At 34.4% G+C, this 16773-nt stretch overlaps 1 protein-coding gene across 1 annotated transcript in view; it reads left to right on the forward strand.

The window, feature by feature from the left end:
• Positions 1–16773, forward strand: part of LOC143223445 (zinc finger protein GLIS3-like) — an 87648-nt gene that overhangs the window by 15857 nt on the left and 55018 nt on the right. Inside the window, exon 2 of the mRNA XM_076451445.1 lies at positions 7593–8219. Within this exon, the coding sequence (XP_076307560.1) occupies positions 7925–8219 (295 nt within the window). The 5' untranslated portion in view covers positions 7593–7924. The remainder of the gene's footprint in view (positions 1–7592; positions 8220–16773) is intronic.

Genomic DNA, 16773 nt, shown 5'->3' on the forward strand with positions numbered 1-16773 from the left:
TCTAACTTGCTATTCTACCAAGTTTTCACTCTTCTAATCCTATATTGCTTTAATATTGTTTGAATTCAGTATTTGACTTTTTGTCAGTTTTATGGACTAAACATTACTGCACCACAAAAGAGGTTTCTAAAATTCATCTTAAAGGGGGGAGGAGCAATACATGTAATAGTATTCTTTACAAAATTTCCTTGATGCTGCATCAGAGCTGGCTTAGGTGGAGCATGGATATATATACTCCAGCCCTCCAGTTAATATAATTTTGTTTTAATTATCCAAAAACCGGATGTCTCATATTCATTAACTTATGTTTACAACTGTGTCACTATGACAGCAGACGTTTTAATAACTTTGTATAAGGCTCGACATGGCCAGGCACTCGACTCGTAATCTCAGGGTTGCGAGTTTAATCTCCGTCACATTAAACATGCTCGCTCTTTCAGCCGTGGGCGCGTTATAATGTTACGGTCAATCCCACTAGTCGTTGATATAAGCGTAGCTCGAGAGTTGGCGGTGGGTGGTGGGCCTTGTCTCTAATCTTACACTGCAAAAGCAGGGACGGCTGGCGCAAACAGCCCTAGTGTAGCTTTGCGTGAAATTAAGAAACAAACAAATTTTATGTAAACCGATTATTTTGTAATTTTTCATTTACCAGTTCTTACAACTTGTTCTTTCACAAATATCAACCCAACCCTTTAACACAAATATTAGTTGTCATTATTTTATTTTTCATTAACCAGTTCTTACAGCTTGTTCTTTCACAAACATCTACCCAACCCTTTAACACAAATATTAGTTGTCATTATTTTATTTTTCATTAACCAGTTCTTACAGCTTGTTCTTTCACAAACATCTACCCAACCCTTTAACAGAAATATTAGTTGTCATTATTTTATTTTTCATTAACCAGTTCTTACAGTTTGTTCTTTCACAAACATCTATCCAACCCTTTAACAGAAATATTAGTTGTCATTATTTTATTTTTCATTAACCAGTTCTTACAGCTTGTTCTTTCACAAATATCTACCCAACCCTTTAACACAAATATTAGTTGTCATTATTTTATATTTATTACAAATTTTAGAATTAACCAGTCTTACAGCTTGTTCTTTCACAAACATCTATCCAACCCTTTAACAGAAATATTAGTTGTCATTATTTTGTATATTATTTACCTATCCTTTATGTTTGTGCATTGCTCAAACTCTAGTAAATATACAATATTGAAATGCATTTGACTCATTTACGAAGTCCGTTTCTGAGGTCTTCCAGAAAATATGCCCCCCCCCCATTCTTAATCATGCCACACACCGAACAAAACAGTATTTTCCTCGATAATTTTGTGTGTGTATTACAATGAATGTGATTACATACAAGTGTTTATGATTCAGATTTTTATTTCAAAAACAACCAGCGTGGAACATAAGGCAGGTCAGAGTGGCTAGCGTTTAAAATGTCTATTAAATCATGAGATTGAATCATCAGATAGGGTATCTAAGGTTTTGAGGGCTTCAAGCTGAAACGTTTGGCTACCCTGTAGTAAGGAGTGTGTGGTGCATTTTAATTCACTATCACTACAATCATCCCTTTCTGCATTTTTTTTTTTTTTTTTACTGTTGGTAGAAGTGACAGCCATTTTGAAAACAAAAATGTATCTCATAAATAAAAATATTTTTTTTATCTAAGATATCACGTATCCTCTGATTTCGAATAACTAACCTGATGAGCATATAATAATTTTTTAATCACTTTATCATTATAATTTATGCAAAGTGTTTGGATTGGTTAAAAGCAAAACATAATATAGTTTTAAAATATGTTCAAAGTAAAAAAAAACACTCTTCTTGACTTGATAATCTAATCAATATTTCAAAGATACATTTTATACTCAAGTGATATACATATGTGCGTGTGCGTGTGTGGGTGTAAAGCACAAATATCTATTTCTGTCTGTTTGTCCGTCATCTAACTATTTCTAAGTCGCTAGGATAATTTGAACCATACTTTGTGGAATGATAGTCCAGAACAAGAGGTGTGTGTTTGGGCTGTTCACAACTATCTATATCTACATTATTGCTGTTATTGAGTATTTATTACGTTAACTACATTCATGGATGGTGCCACGTTCTTCTGCCAAAAGGAAAAAAAAAAAAAAAACTTTATTTCTTATAGAAACAATGTACCGTGTGGGTGAGAATACACAAGCATCTTGTATATTTCAGAGAGTGCACTAGCACTTTCTATGTAGGCCTCTGCTACTGCAGCACTATATAAACTCAGATGAAGCTTTGTACTCCAACAGCTACCATAATGCTGATATGAAGAGCTATTTGTTGTGTTATACTTACTTCCCACTTTGACCTGTGACTTTTCAGCTTTGGCCCATAAGAACTTCTGTTGCCAATGATCGTCAATTAATTAATCAGGTAAAACATTCCGAAAGGACTTTAAAAGCTGGGTGCTGAAAGCGGATAACAGAAAGCACCCTTACCGCTACTATTTTGGCCACTATCTCTTCCTACAAAGTCACCCTGACCATCGCATAATGTATAACATGTTTTAAGTATATACATGGTGAGTTTTTTAAAACTTTTGGTGAGGTAATAATGAATAATGTAATAATATGTTATGCTACAGATAAATTTTGCGAAAGTAATCTACTTTGTGAACCTGCTGGAATAATTCTTTAAAAGTATTTTAACCGCTCTTTGGACCTAGAAGATGAGTTGGAAGAATCTGGAATTAATCGCAAATATCTAAGATTTCTTTAAAGTTTTGTTGATGAATTACAGCTCCAAAGTAATTCGAATAGCCTATCTAAGAGTCATTAATTTTTATTGTGAATGGTAAAATCATCACGTGTAAATGAATCCAAGTTCACTCTAGATTACTTATGGAAATTAATCGAGAGCGAAGTGTCATTTGATCTCAGTAGGTACAACAATAGTGCTTTCCAAAGAGTTGTGCCGAAAAACTTCCACTTTTGTGTGAGAGTTATAAAAAATAAACATTCATAATGAAATATGTTAGAAAAGCAGTTCAGTGCAGTGGCAAACTGAAAATACAGTTGCTAACCGTTTTGTTTAACAGTATCGCATGTTTTTATGAATGCGTGTGGTTTTATTTTTTACTTTGCTGTGTGTGGCTTGATAGAGGTGTATGCATTTGTTTTTAAGAACTTCCAGGCGTTCCTTGAGAGGAAGAAGGTTTGGGGGAACTTTTATGTCCAGTTGTGTGTTTTTCTCGTTACTTCTCAACTTGACTGTTATATTCCACCTTTTATTTTGATGGGTGATTCTGGACTAACAAGAAAGTTTGTTTGTTTGTTTTTTTCAATTTCGCACAAAGCTACACGAGGGCTATCTGTGCTAGCCGTCCCTAATTTAGTAGTATAAGACTAGAGAGAAGGCAGCTGGTCATCACACTCTTTTACCAACGAATAGTGGGATTGACCGTCACATTATAATGCCCCCACGGCTGAAAGGGCGAGCATGTTTGGTGCGGCCGGGATTCGAACCAGCGACCCTCAGATTACGAGTCGAACGCCTTAACCCGCCTGGCCATGTCGGACCGGACTAACCAGAAAGACAAACAATAATGAACGGTAACCAGTCTCGTTTTCCTGTATGTTAGAAAGTTTGGTGTTGTCTTCAGATAGGTAGCAAGAAGGATGGTTTACTGTTTGATATTACATCCATTTACTATAAATAATTTCTATAAATAAACTGTACGTTTTGATGGGGTTTTGTTGGCTTATCTATAGTTCAGGAAGGCAGAATTTGTCTTGAACTTCAGATTATAACATTCGGGTAATGTTTTTACTGGGTATATTAATCTGATTCCGTGGGAAATCGTGGTTATAAATACTGGAAAAGTCGACGCCGCCCCTGAGTTTCTAGGTAAAAATGTGGTAATAACCATAGAATAGCTTTCGCTTGAAACGTCCGAGTTTTCAATAATAGAGTTCTATGTTGTCTAACTATATATCTTCGTAGATGGTTTCGCAATTGTTGTACCCTTTTTATCAAGTTCTCAATGTGTCCTCTTATGACAATGTTTTTTTGTCTGTTTCTTTATACAGTAATAACTTTGTCAGCCACAAATATTTTTATGGTGGTAATCTTGTCATATGCAGAGTAAATTCTCTGATCTGTGTCTACAAAACTTATCTTCTGTAATTTCATGTAAAGGTTCAACAGAATCATCACCATTTTTATTTCATAATTCTTTCATGACCTCTTCAACAGCGTCTGTATATTGTACTAGATTAAGAATCTTCACGTGCAAGGTATTTACCACAGCTTTAAGAAGAGTTGTATTAATATTATATTAATCACGACTGGCTTTCTAAAATCAATATGCTTTCTCTTTCAATCTTTTGAAAATTTCTGGAGTCGTTCAGTATTTAATTTTTCAGTAAAACTTTGTGTCTTTTCCATAATTTGTTCATGGTCACATATTTATTTATTTCTGGTTTTACATGACATTATTAAATACTTTTATGAAAATTTCATAAAACTGTAATCATTTTTAATTGTCACTTCCATTTATGAAACAAAAATCACGTACCTGGATTATTTTCTTCAATCTGACAGTAACTCACAGATTTATCGATAAAAGTAACCTGATAATGAATTTGTAATGGGAAAATAATTTGGTCAGTTTCTCTTCTTCTGATGGCCTTACGATGGCTCAGTCATGAGCTTGTGGGCCCATAAAGTTTCAAACTGAGGTTCGATATTTGCTGTGAGCACAGTGTAAATAGCCCATTGTATAGCTTCGCGCTTAAGAACAAACACATTTTCCAGCAACTAAAATAAGCCTGAGCATAGTCTGTAGGGCTGCAGATCTGAAGATCAAAGGTTCGAGCCATAATATTCCATTGAACATGCTCCCCACTTTCACGTATGGGAGATTATAACTTTAAAAGTCCACCCAGAAATTCGGTTAAGAGCATTCGTATAGGTTACCGTGTCGGTGCTGCTATCTGATTGCTCGATCTTTTCCTTGTAACTGCAAAACATTTCAAGTAGTTTAATTATCTGATAATAACCAAGTTAGCACGCATGCACTTGATTAAATTATTAACTGTTAAAGTTTATGTTTACTTCTTGACGGTTTGCATGCTTTACAAATAATATTACACTTTTTTAAGACTTTTTAACTTCGTGTTATCCTTCAACGTTCTCTGACTTTTCTTAACAATTTCATTCTCGAAAGTCAATAACGTACTCCTTTAATTCCGATAAACATTTGATACTCAAGTCCCCTAGTGGCACAACAGTAAGTATGCGGACTCACATCCCTGCAAACTGGTTTCACTACCCATGGTTGGCAGAGCACAGACAAATAGCGCGTTGTGTGGCTGTGTGTTTAATTCCAAAGAAACAAACTTGATGTTCGATATTTAAAACGCCATTGACATCTATCGTTCAAAATTATTAGGAATAATTGTAAAGAATAATAAATAGATATTTATATTATAGAACAACGCAATTTGTTTTAAAAACTCCCAACAAGAAACAATAAAAAAAATGTCATCTTAGAGAAGGGTGACCAAATTTTCAAGCCATGACAGCCTGGCCTTTGCCTCTAATTTCAAAATGGTCTTTGTGTTTTTCTTTGCCAGGGTGATCCTTAATGTCCGATGTTTCACCAATTTACATGAAAAAAAATATATAGCTTTGTAAATATTTCACTTGATTTTGACAGCTGGGTGAGAATGCATAATAATTAGAAAAATTGCAAGAGCTTCCACGGCCTTAAGGCGAGCCCTGAACTCCAGCCATAATGGCTGCTCGTATGATGCACATTCCTTCGTTTCACTCGTTGAGTCTCTCAACTTTTAATTTGCCTCCAATGTTTCTGATTGTTATACAATTCTCTTGACTTTAGAAAAGAGCTGAGTCTACTTTCAAGGAATCACCCGCTGGGACAGCGGTAAATCTACGGAATTTTTACACTAAAATCAGAGGTTCGATTCTCCTCAGTGGACAAAACCGGTTGTCTAATCTGGCTCTGCTTTAAAACAAATAAATTTAAAATAAAACACGCACGCATTTCAAAGTATCTTTTTGGAATTTTGATCCTATGATAAGTTATAATAATTAACATTATAATAAAAATAACAATATATTATTTTATTGAACAGTCCTGGCGATTAATCGTCCATAACACATTAACCAACTGCTTGAGATCTTCTACAGTAGTACTAGCTAAAAAAAAAACCCACGGAGTCATGGGTTTCTCATCACTTTCGAAATAGTTTAATGGTAGGAAAGTACGTTTTACAACGTCATGTTAGTCAAGTAGGCCTATTACACACTTGATTCGATGTGACAGCTAGTTTGATGTCTCAAATCATAAAATCGGAACGTTTTTGTACTCCCGAGAACTTTTGTCTGGACACTGGAACAAAATACTAAAAAACGAAACTGTCCCGGCAAAACCGGTATGTTTATTAGTTCACCACACATTCTAGGATGCACGCATTGCAATCTAGACAGGTTTTGGGACACATGACAACAAAACAATGTTAAGTAATTGTTGTAGAGGTCACCAGTATCGCTAGACAAATCGCTTTTACTTTAATCTTATCAGAATGATATTATCTCAAAGACCTTGATGTGAACTTTCTGATGTCGATGAACCATAATTCTGTGATCTTCTAATATTTAGGTATACCAACAATATTCGACCTAGGTACGAAATTTATGATGTCGATAAACCGTAATTTTGTGATATTTTAGAGTTTAAGTATAGAACAAACGATTATTCGACATTCCATCTTTGTGTGCACAATTGAACAACTATTTCTGATTCTGTCATTAGGAGAAATTTCTTGTCGTGAGTTTTGTTCTTCTTTGCACAATTAATCTTTACAATTCAGAACAATTATCGCGATATTTGTCAACATGTTAATATTTTTGTTTTTTGTTGTTGTTTACGTAAACGCTAAGTTTTCAACAGTAAAGAGTAAACAAGAAAAAGAAAATTCAAGCATTTTACATCCTGTTTCATGGTGAAAAAATCTCTTATTATTGTTATATATAGATATAGTATATAGATATGGTATATAGATACAGTATATAGATATGGTATATAGATATGGTATATAGATATGGTATATAGATATAGTATATAGATATAGTATATAGATATAGTATATAGATATGGTATATAGATATGGCATATAGATATGGTATATAGTATATGGTATATAGATATAGTATATAGAAATAGTATATAGATATGGTATATAGATATAGTATATAGATATGGTATATAGATATAGTATATAGATATAGTATATAGATATAGTATATAGATATAGTATATAGATATAGTATATATAGATATGGTATATAGTATATAGTATATATTAGTCTCATTACTAACATCTAGACCCCAGCGGTAAAATGGTTTCGATACCTGTGATGGGCAGAGAACAGATAGCCCATTGTGTAGCTTTGTGCTTAATTCCAAACAAACAAACAAAATTAATATTTAATAAAAATAAAGTGTAAGCGAACTCAAAGTGGTTAATTGTGATATATCTTTATTAGCACTGTTCTTAATGATTTTTTATCATTTAGATGACAGGTCGCAGAGATATCTTCGATCAAAGGTCAAAAGATTCCGAAAAAAATACGTCTGGAATAGTAATGAAAGACATTATGACAGTCAACGGATTCCTTTTGGATGACCTCGAAGTGCCATCTAGTGACACAATAAGCATATCTAACGAAAATTCTTTGAAATACGACTCCGATATAAATTTGCAAACACCAGCTTATAACTTTCAACGCATTCCCGTTTCAAACATAGATTTTATTTCCAAAATTCCACGTTAGTTTTCAGTAGTAGTTTAGGGAATTCATCATCAGAAGACCCACAAAAATTCCAAACTTCATGTAGATTATCTTCAATGGAACCATCGCTTGTGAATAAATTGTCTGATACAGAAAGACCAGCCACAGAAATGAATAATACATTTAATATGACACAAAAAAATCTTGCCACGAATTCTTTAAAACAAACAGCTCGAGATAAAGTGAATAGAAGTCAAAGTGCGCGACATGCTCCTCAGAGGTTTCACCGAATGTCGCCAATGCTGCCAAGTTGCCAATATAGCAAATCACCAAATGTGCCAATGGTGTTAACTGATTATAATAACCTAGCCGTTGGGTATTTTATTAGTTCATCTCAAACTGCAACGACAGGTAAGCTACAGACAGCTATTTATTTCAACAATGTAATAAATCTCTAAATCAATGCACTTGTAATGTTGATTGAATTTTACACTTTACACATTGCTTGAATAATAATGCTATCTCGTTGCAGCTGAATAGTCTTATATATATATATAAGACTCGCTTGAAAGTATGTTTGTTATGTTGTGGTGATAAAAGTATAATTTTATATCATCGAACTGTGGAATTTTTATTAAAATGTTGTTTTGACAAGAGGAAGATATATTTAGACACTCCGCAAAATATTATTAATTTCTTTTATGCCAATATATTTGAAAGTAAGAAAGGTCTGAATGTCGGATGTGCTCAAAATAAGTAAAAATTGATAAATGTTAATACAAAAAGAAGGAAAGATATGCTGTTAGGCAAAAACCTCTGTTATAAACTTATTTTTAATTTCGTAAAATAGAATTAGTACATATTGCGTATCAGGTATACGATATATGTTATAATTCACGTAACGTTTACCAACAGCGAATTCTTTAAAACACAAGATAACTTGAAGATAAAACATGCATACTAACAAACTCTATAATCCACAAATAGATTGTTTACAATATTTGTTTTGCTCTATCACTGTAAAACTACAAGTCACTAATCTATGAATACAGAGGGCGCCTCGGATATAACGATGAACATCAGTTTTGGTTTCTCTACTTTGCATTCATCGTCTGCTATTCGACATGAACAAGGATATGTTTGTTTTTGAATTTTGCGTAAAGTTACACGAGAGTTATCCGCATTAGCTGGCCCTAATTTTGCTGTGTGAGACTAGAGGGAAGGCAGCTTCTCATCACCATCCACCGCCAACTCATGGGCTACTCTTTTACCAACGAATTGACCGTCACACTATAACGCCCTCACGGCTGAAAGAGCGAGCATGTTTCGTGTGACGGGGATTTGAACCCATGACTCTCGGATCACGATTGAAGCGCCCCAGCCACCTGGCCATGCTGGGCCCGCAAACAAGGGGAATGTAATAATTTCATCCCTTTTAAGGGAAAATATGTCCAATTACTTATTATATGGATAGAAAGTAAAGTATAAATAATAAATAGTTCAAGCTACTCAATTCAGGACGTAAGAAATCCATTTGATTTATACCCTCTTGTTTTCCTTTTGAGTATTATTATTATTATTTTTTATATATCAAATCACATTTTTTGCGTCAGTAACCGTTTCTGGGTCATTGTCCCGGAACATAATATTTCGTTTGTGTGGTTTGTTAAGTAAAAAAGCTCCATAACAATCAGTCTGTGCTGTGTCGACAACAAAAATGGAAACCAAAGTTTTGTCGTTGTAAGTCCTCAGACTCACCTGTAAGATACTAGGGTAAATATTTCATGTTTAATAGTTTGTTTCTGTAACAAATCTGGTACCGGTCTGTTTGTCTTTCAGAGTATTATATGAACGTGTTTTTAAAATGTGCTTGTAATTTTGTGAGTTAGGTAAGTTTAAATTAATTAGTTAAGGTTTCCCTTTTAGATATTACCCTGTTCAGTCATAATATTTAAAATTCTTATAAAGAAAAGATGTTAAGTTTATTGTCTTTTTGTAAATAAGTATTTTTGTATTTTATCTTAAAGACGCCATACGCATAACTGTGTTGTAATTTGTATATTCGTAAATGATTATTGATCTATCATTTTTTAAATTCTCAAAAAAATTAAAATGAATTGCATATTTGTCAAGAACTATTGTATTTATATTTTAACTAAAGCAACTGATTATTTATAATGTTTAGAGACAAAATTTTACACAAAGCTACACATTGGGTTATTTGTGATTTGCCCATCGTAAGTATCGAAACCTGATTTTAGTGTTGTAACCCCTACACTTGGTGCTGTGCAATCAGGAGGCTATAATTGAAAACAAAATTATTTAATTTTATAATGTATGTTACTATAACCAATAGATGGCAGCGCTGTTGTGAAGGAATTGTGAATAGTTTTTTTTTCAGTACTTTACCAATTTTTCATTTCTCCATTTTAGTTAATTGAGTTTTATTTATGTATGGAAACAGGAATAAGTAGTTACTAAATATAAATATTGTAAAATAGATGTATATATATATAATAAACCTAAATATTTACAACACTTCGTCTAGATTAATGTCATTTAACATCGACGGTATAAATTGGTTTAACAGCAACCCAGAAAAAAACCAATAACTTTAAATTCGTCAACTGTTACCGAGTAAAACTTGATAATGTTACACATGTACCCTCATGAATTTATATGAAGGTAACTTGTGAGTCGATAGACGAACTAAGTTTAATTGTATGCTTATTTATTATTATTTCTATAAATATTTGTTAATCCATATTTTTTCATGCCTATTCCATATACAAGTATATTATATATATATATACTAGGCCAAATTCAAAATTTAAACTTCTAGGAATGATCAACATTTTCATTAATATTTTTTAATGTTTCTCACTTATCAGTCATATACATCATGACCATGTATCTAAATTATCATTGTTGTATATATCATATTAACGACTGATTTAGCACAATTACAGTTTTTGTTAATGGCTATATTACTTCTTATAGTAATCTACAACAATAATTTTCGAGTTCTGGTTTCAGAGCGCGTGACGTAACAGCTAGGGTAATAAATTACTTATTCAAGTCATTGCGTAGATCGGAGTGCACTGGTAAGCCTAGCTGAAGTTCAAGAACGATAAGTTGACAGACAGGAAGATGCTCCAGGGGGTATCTAGACCGGAAATTTAGTTTTTGCTGTAGCACAAATCCAAAGTTAAACGTAATGGCTTGTTTATGAATGAAAGTTCTAGTAACGAACACTTTAAACCACTTAACTTGGAACGCATTTAATATACTTAAATAGCCCTTGCGGTTGTATAAATAATAATAATTTTATAGAATTAAGTTATTTCCACGTGATAACAATGTTGTGACGTACGAAGGCTTAATGTCAACTGACTATAAAAAATGTAATAAAACAAGAAGAAATGATATCGTAAATTGGTTATAACTTGGTTTTTCTCACGTATAATGTGTAAATATTCAATAGTTACAAACATGAAAATGAGTAAATTTGATAATGTTTTAGCTATTTATTATTGAAACTGGGCCTGGATGGCCTAGCGCGTTAAGGCGTGCGCTTCGTAATCTGAGGGTCGCGGGTTCGCGCCCGAGTCGTGCCAAACATGCTCGTCCTCCCAGCCGTAGGGGCGTTATAATGTGACGGTCAATCCCACTATTCGTTGGTAAAGAGTAGCCCAAGATTTGGCGGTGGGTGGTGATGACTAGCTGCCTTCCCTCTAGTCTTATACTGCTAAATTAGGGACGGCTGGCACAGATAACCCTCGATTAGCTTTGTGCGAAATTCCAAAAACAATTACTGAAACTACTACCCTGAATTCTAATTTTTTTATAAGATATACAAACGTTTCCAAAGTACGAGGGATGTTCAAAAAATACGCGGACTGACATCATAAAACAAAATGTACTTTATTTGGAAGTTACAGGTCTGGGACCCCTTCAAAGTACTCTCCTCCCCAACGCACACACTTATCCCAACGGTGTTTCCACTTGTTGAAACAGTCCTGGTATGCTTCTTTTGTAATGTCCTCCAGGTCCTTCGTCGCATTTGCCTTAATCTCGGGAATCGTCTCAATTCTTCTTCCTTTAAAGGGTCTTTTGAGTTTGGGGAACAAGAAAAAATCGCAAGGAGCAAGGTCAGGTGAGTAGGGGGGGTGGGGAAGAACAGTGATCGAGTGTTTGGTCAAAAACTCACGAGTTCTGAGGCACAAATTTCGCAGCAACGTGGTGCATCTTCAATTTTTCAGTCAAAACCTCATAACAAGATCCAACTGATATCCCACACTCTTCAGCAAGCTCCCTGACAGTAAGACGTCGATTTGTCCGCACCAGGGTGTTGATTTTGTCGACGTGTGGGTCGTCAGTTGACGTGGAAGGACGTCCAGGACGCTCATCATCTTCAATGGACTGTCGACCATCCTTAAAACGTTCATGCCACTTGAAACATGCCGTACGCTTCATAGCAACATCACCGTAAGCCGTGTTAAGCATAGTAAAAGTTTCAGTCGCAGATTTTCCAAGTTTAACACAAAATTTCACAGCAAGTCGTTGCTCCTTCAGGTCATTCATTCTGAAATCCGCCAAACGAAAAAATCGCACTTCACTTAAAACCGCGTAGCTAATACACAAATGAAGATATCTGCAATCGGGAAATGCCGTCGTAATCAGCTGATCTGTGCGAACCTAGCGACATCAAGCGGATTCCCTGGAACCAACTGGAGCCGCGCAATTCAAACAGTCCGCGTATTTTTTTAACAGACCTCGTAGTGGCTCGATTTACCTTTCTGGAAAAAATAGGCAACCAGCTGATAAAGCTCAAATATAGATATTTATTTAAAAGAAAGTGATGATGCGATGAGATTTTAACTTGTCACTTCTGTGTTTTCACGCAGTTATTTATTGATGTAACGTAGAAGGAATCTTGAGTTATTTACGTTTGTTGAATTGGAAATCTGCTTGTTCCAGTCGTATCTTTGTCGTTGTTATTAGTTTCGCGCAAAGTTACTAGGGGGCTATCTGCTTTAGTCATCTTTCATTTTGAAGTAAGAGACTACAGTTTCACACACCGCTAACATATTTTTACCAACTAATAGTGGGACTGACCGTCACATTATAATGCCCAAATGGTTGACAGGGCAAGCATTTTCGGAGACGAATTTCGAACCTGTGACCATCAGACTGTGAGTCGCGCGACGTAAGTACTAGCCTATGTTAGTTGGAAGTGCCAAGTTGAAAGGTATCATTTGTAAGGGTGCCACACCGTCGCATAAAATTAGAAAAACAATCATTTGAGCTAAGGAAAACATGTTCTGGAGGGATTCGAACCCAAGACTATACCTTTTGTATGCCTGCACTTGCGATATGTTTTATTCTTCACATCTCATATTGGACTGTCTGTAATTATGGGAGCAAGGGTAATGACCCATTCAGTAATTGTTGTTGTTGTTTCTCCCCCTGGAACGTTCTGCTATGTTTGCTTTTAATTTCTATTTTGTTATAAGTATTTCTTATTTGACCGGAATATTTTTGACAATTTAATTGTTCTAAGTTAAATTGTGTACCACGTTTCTGATTCAGATGATTTTATGTGATCATGTCTTTATTTCTGAGTCAGGTTTAATACCAACCTCATGAAGGGAGGTCAAAAAGATTAACCATGTATTATTGTTCTACTTGAAGTGATATATTAATCGTTTGAAATATACAACAGTTGAATTTATTTGACATATTTCAATCTATCTATTTTTTTTATTCCAAGTTGCATTTTTTTTTAAATGAAAAGTGCTAATAGCAGCAGGTCGTAGTGCAAAATAACTTTTTGCACTATATTTTTGTGGTACTGTCTACATTCTACTGGTGTACGACCTTGTGTATGAAGTAAATGTTCAAATGAAATGTCCCAGTAAAAGTTAAATAAATAACCTAAACAATCACATAGAAATTTCTCAAGAATATCCCCCACCAACTCGCCTGTACCAGATTACAAGTGTTCCATCATGAACAATTTCCCCAAACTAATAGGATCTTTGACAATCACACAGCAGGACACTTTGTCCAAAATCGACCCTTCCAGCCAGAGCACAAACCTGAAATTAAGTATATTGATAGCTTTTCGAGTAAGCTCTGCTCTACCAGTCACAGGTATCTAAACCTGATTTATAGCGTTGTAAGCCACTGGGAGCACATGGAGTAAGAAATAGAAATTTGACAGTTAGACACCAGAAAATTTTATCGAAAGTTGCCTCTTCTAACTAGAGCACAAACCTAACATTAATTAGCTCCATTGTTTTAAATGTTTCGGCGAAACGATAAACCTTTGGACTATGCATTGATAAATATACCAGAGCATGGTTAAGACACTACCATATTACAATTTTTTTTAAAAAAACTTCTTTCGTCAGAGAAAAAAAAACATTTTAATCTCAGAAAGTTAAAAGATTAATTACAAAGCTTTATTCCATAATGTTAGTTCATAGGAATTTCATTTAAATTATTTTATTATTGACGTAAAGTAAACATATATGATAAACCACGTCTGTTTTACGAATATTGACGTTCTGTTTGATAAACAAATTTGATTGGATTGTTTACATTATGTTATTCCTTCAAAATTAATGTTATTTTATAGGAATAATAATTTTAAGTAATTTTAATAGTTGTTAAAGGTGAAAAAAACGTCTTGTAATTGATTCACTTACTTCCCATGAGTTGAATGGATTCGTCTACCACAGATGCTGTCTCTTGGAAAATTACTTGACGTATTAAGCATCCTATGTTACATAACAAAAATTTTCTAACAACGAAAGTTAACTGCCAGTTTTCCACATGTATCCATGAAGTGTTTGAATACAATTAAATGTTTGTTTTATGTTCTTTAGCTACTTTTTGCTGTTTGCTCCAAATATACCTTAGAACTACTGCCTGCATTGTTAGAGCATAAAGATTCTCCTTAAGTAAGATATGTTTTGGTTTATATGTAAATTATACTTCGAGTGCTGTTAACAATTTGTCGTCCTTCTGGTCAGTAGTTTGAAATTGAGAATGGCTATGTTTGTATCTTGAAGCTTCTGTTCGGGCTGTTTAGCCCATATAATACATAATTATAATGCTTTTTAGTTTGAAAATGCCAAATACAATTTTTTCACCGATAACAAGAGATTACTGTTTAATTATTTTCATGAATCATTAATTTAAACGATTAATATCAGAATCCAATTAGAGCAAGCCTATGCACTTAGAGCGAAACTAATGAAATAAACTTTTCATATGTTTCTACTTATGCATATTAGAATGCATTGTTCCATCAGGTGGATGGATGCTCTCGTTTTTAATGACATTTTCAGCCACAATATCAATAATATCTCATGTTCTTTGGTCAGCTTAAGAGACTTAGGTTAGTCCTAAATACATATATTGAGTTAAAAATGCAAAACGATCTTTCTAATAATAATACTATAACAATACATAAATAAAATGTAGTGGCATACGATATACAACATCAGTAATGTTGATGGAAGTAAAAAAATAATATAGTTTCCCTTATATCAGTTATCGGCTTGAATTACTGCCTCAGAAGTAACTTCGTTTGGTAAATATCATACATATTTACGGCCCGGCATGGCTATGTGGGTTGAGGCGTTCGACTCGTCATTTGAAGGTCGCGGGTTCGAATCCTCGAAGCACCAAACATGCTCGCCCTTTCAGTTGTGAGGGCGTTATAATGTGACGGTTAATCCTACTATTCCTTGGTAAAAGAGTAGACCAAAAGTTGGCGGTGGGTGGTGATGGCTAGCTGCCCTCTCTCTAGTCTTACACTACTAAATTAGGGACAGCTAGCGCAGATATCCCTCGTGTAGCTTTGCGCGAAATTCAAAACAAACAAGCAACTTAAATAATTTTATGGAATTTAAAAAGATAACTGTTTTACACTCTTGATTTCACTTGGATCGAAAACTGTGAGAAGCTACTTATACCGCCCACCACGAAAAGTAATTGTTAAACATTTCACTCATGATAACAGCTTCTCAAATAACATGTGGTTTATCTACATTTTTATTCTGTAATTTACGTCGCATTTTTAAACATCAATAATAGTGTGGTTGATTCCTAACAGTTTAGTGTAGAATATCCTGCTTGCGAAATAAAACTTGACATCAACATTATTCATTCCTGTTCTCCTGTAATTTCAAATGTTGAGTTTTTCCTGCGTGCACAGCTTTTCAAACGGAAAGGCAGACGAACTTTCGGACAGGTTCACGATATAGATATATAAGATATAAGCAAAATGAACTATTTTCAGACGGAAGCTAAGAAAGTGCCTGCAAGTAAAGAAACGCTGCACATTTGGAATATGACATGCAAGTGCTCTTAATTTATTTTTTTCTTGGCACGCTATTTAACATGCCAATTCAGAATGATTACTCCTTTCTGTCCCACAAGTAAGATTTACGAGTGCAACAGATGTCACGTGCAGTTAGACGCCTTTGCGTGACATTATCGTTCCAATATACTGCTACTGAAGGTATAAATGTCGTGACGACAAAACAAGAAGAGAGAGCGCTTGAACATGTGAGAAATTAAACAGAGCCTAGCTGCACGCTGAAGCGACAGGAAGAGTCCGCCACATCAGGGTGATAAAAGGATAGCCAGTCTCAAACATTTGGCTGCTGCTTCCACACACTTTCCATCATGCCCTGTTATGTTATGAAAATAGAGATAATAATGATGTCCGCACATGTGTGTAAGAACAGACTGAGGTAGTGTTTTTTTTTTTAAGTTTTTTTGTAACATAAGCTGGTAACCAACTGCAAGGTGGCACTGTAGTAAAGAGAAAAGAATCTTGTCAACCAATGTCGACATTTAAACATATGGTCGTAAAAGCTCCCAAAAGACTAAGCATAAGACGTTTCGTTAACGTAAATAATAAAACTAACTGCGTTGCCTATAGCGA

This window comes from Tachypleus tridentatus, chromosome 8, assembly GCF_004210375.1.
Source record: "Tachypleus tridentatus isolate NWPU-2018 chromosome 8, ASM421037v1, whole genome shotgun sequence".
NCBI classification, from domain to species: domain Eukaryota; kingdom Metazoa; phylum Arthropoda; class Merostomata; order Xiphosura; family Limulidae; genus Tachypleus; species Tachypleus tridentatus.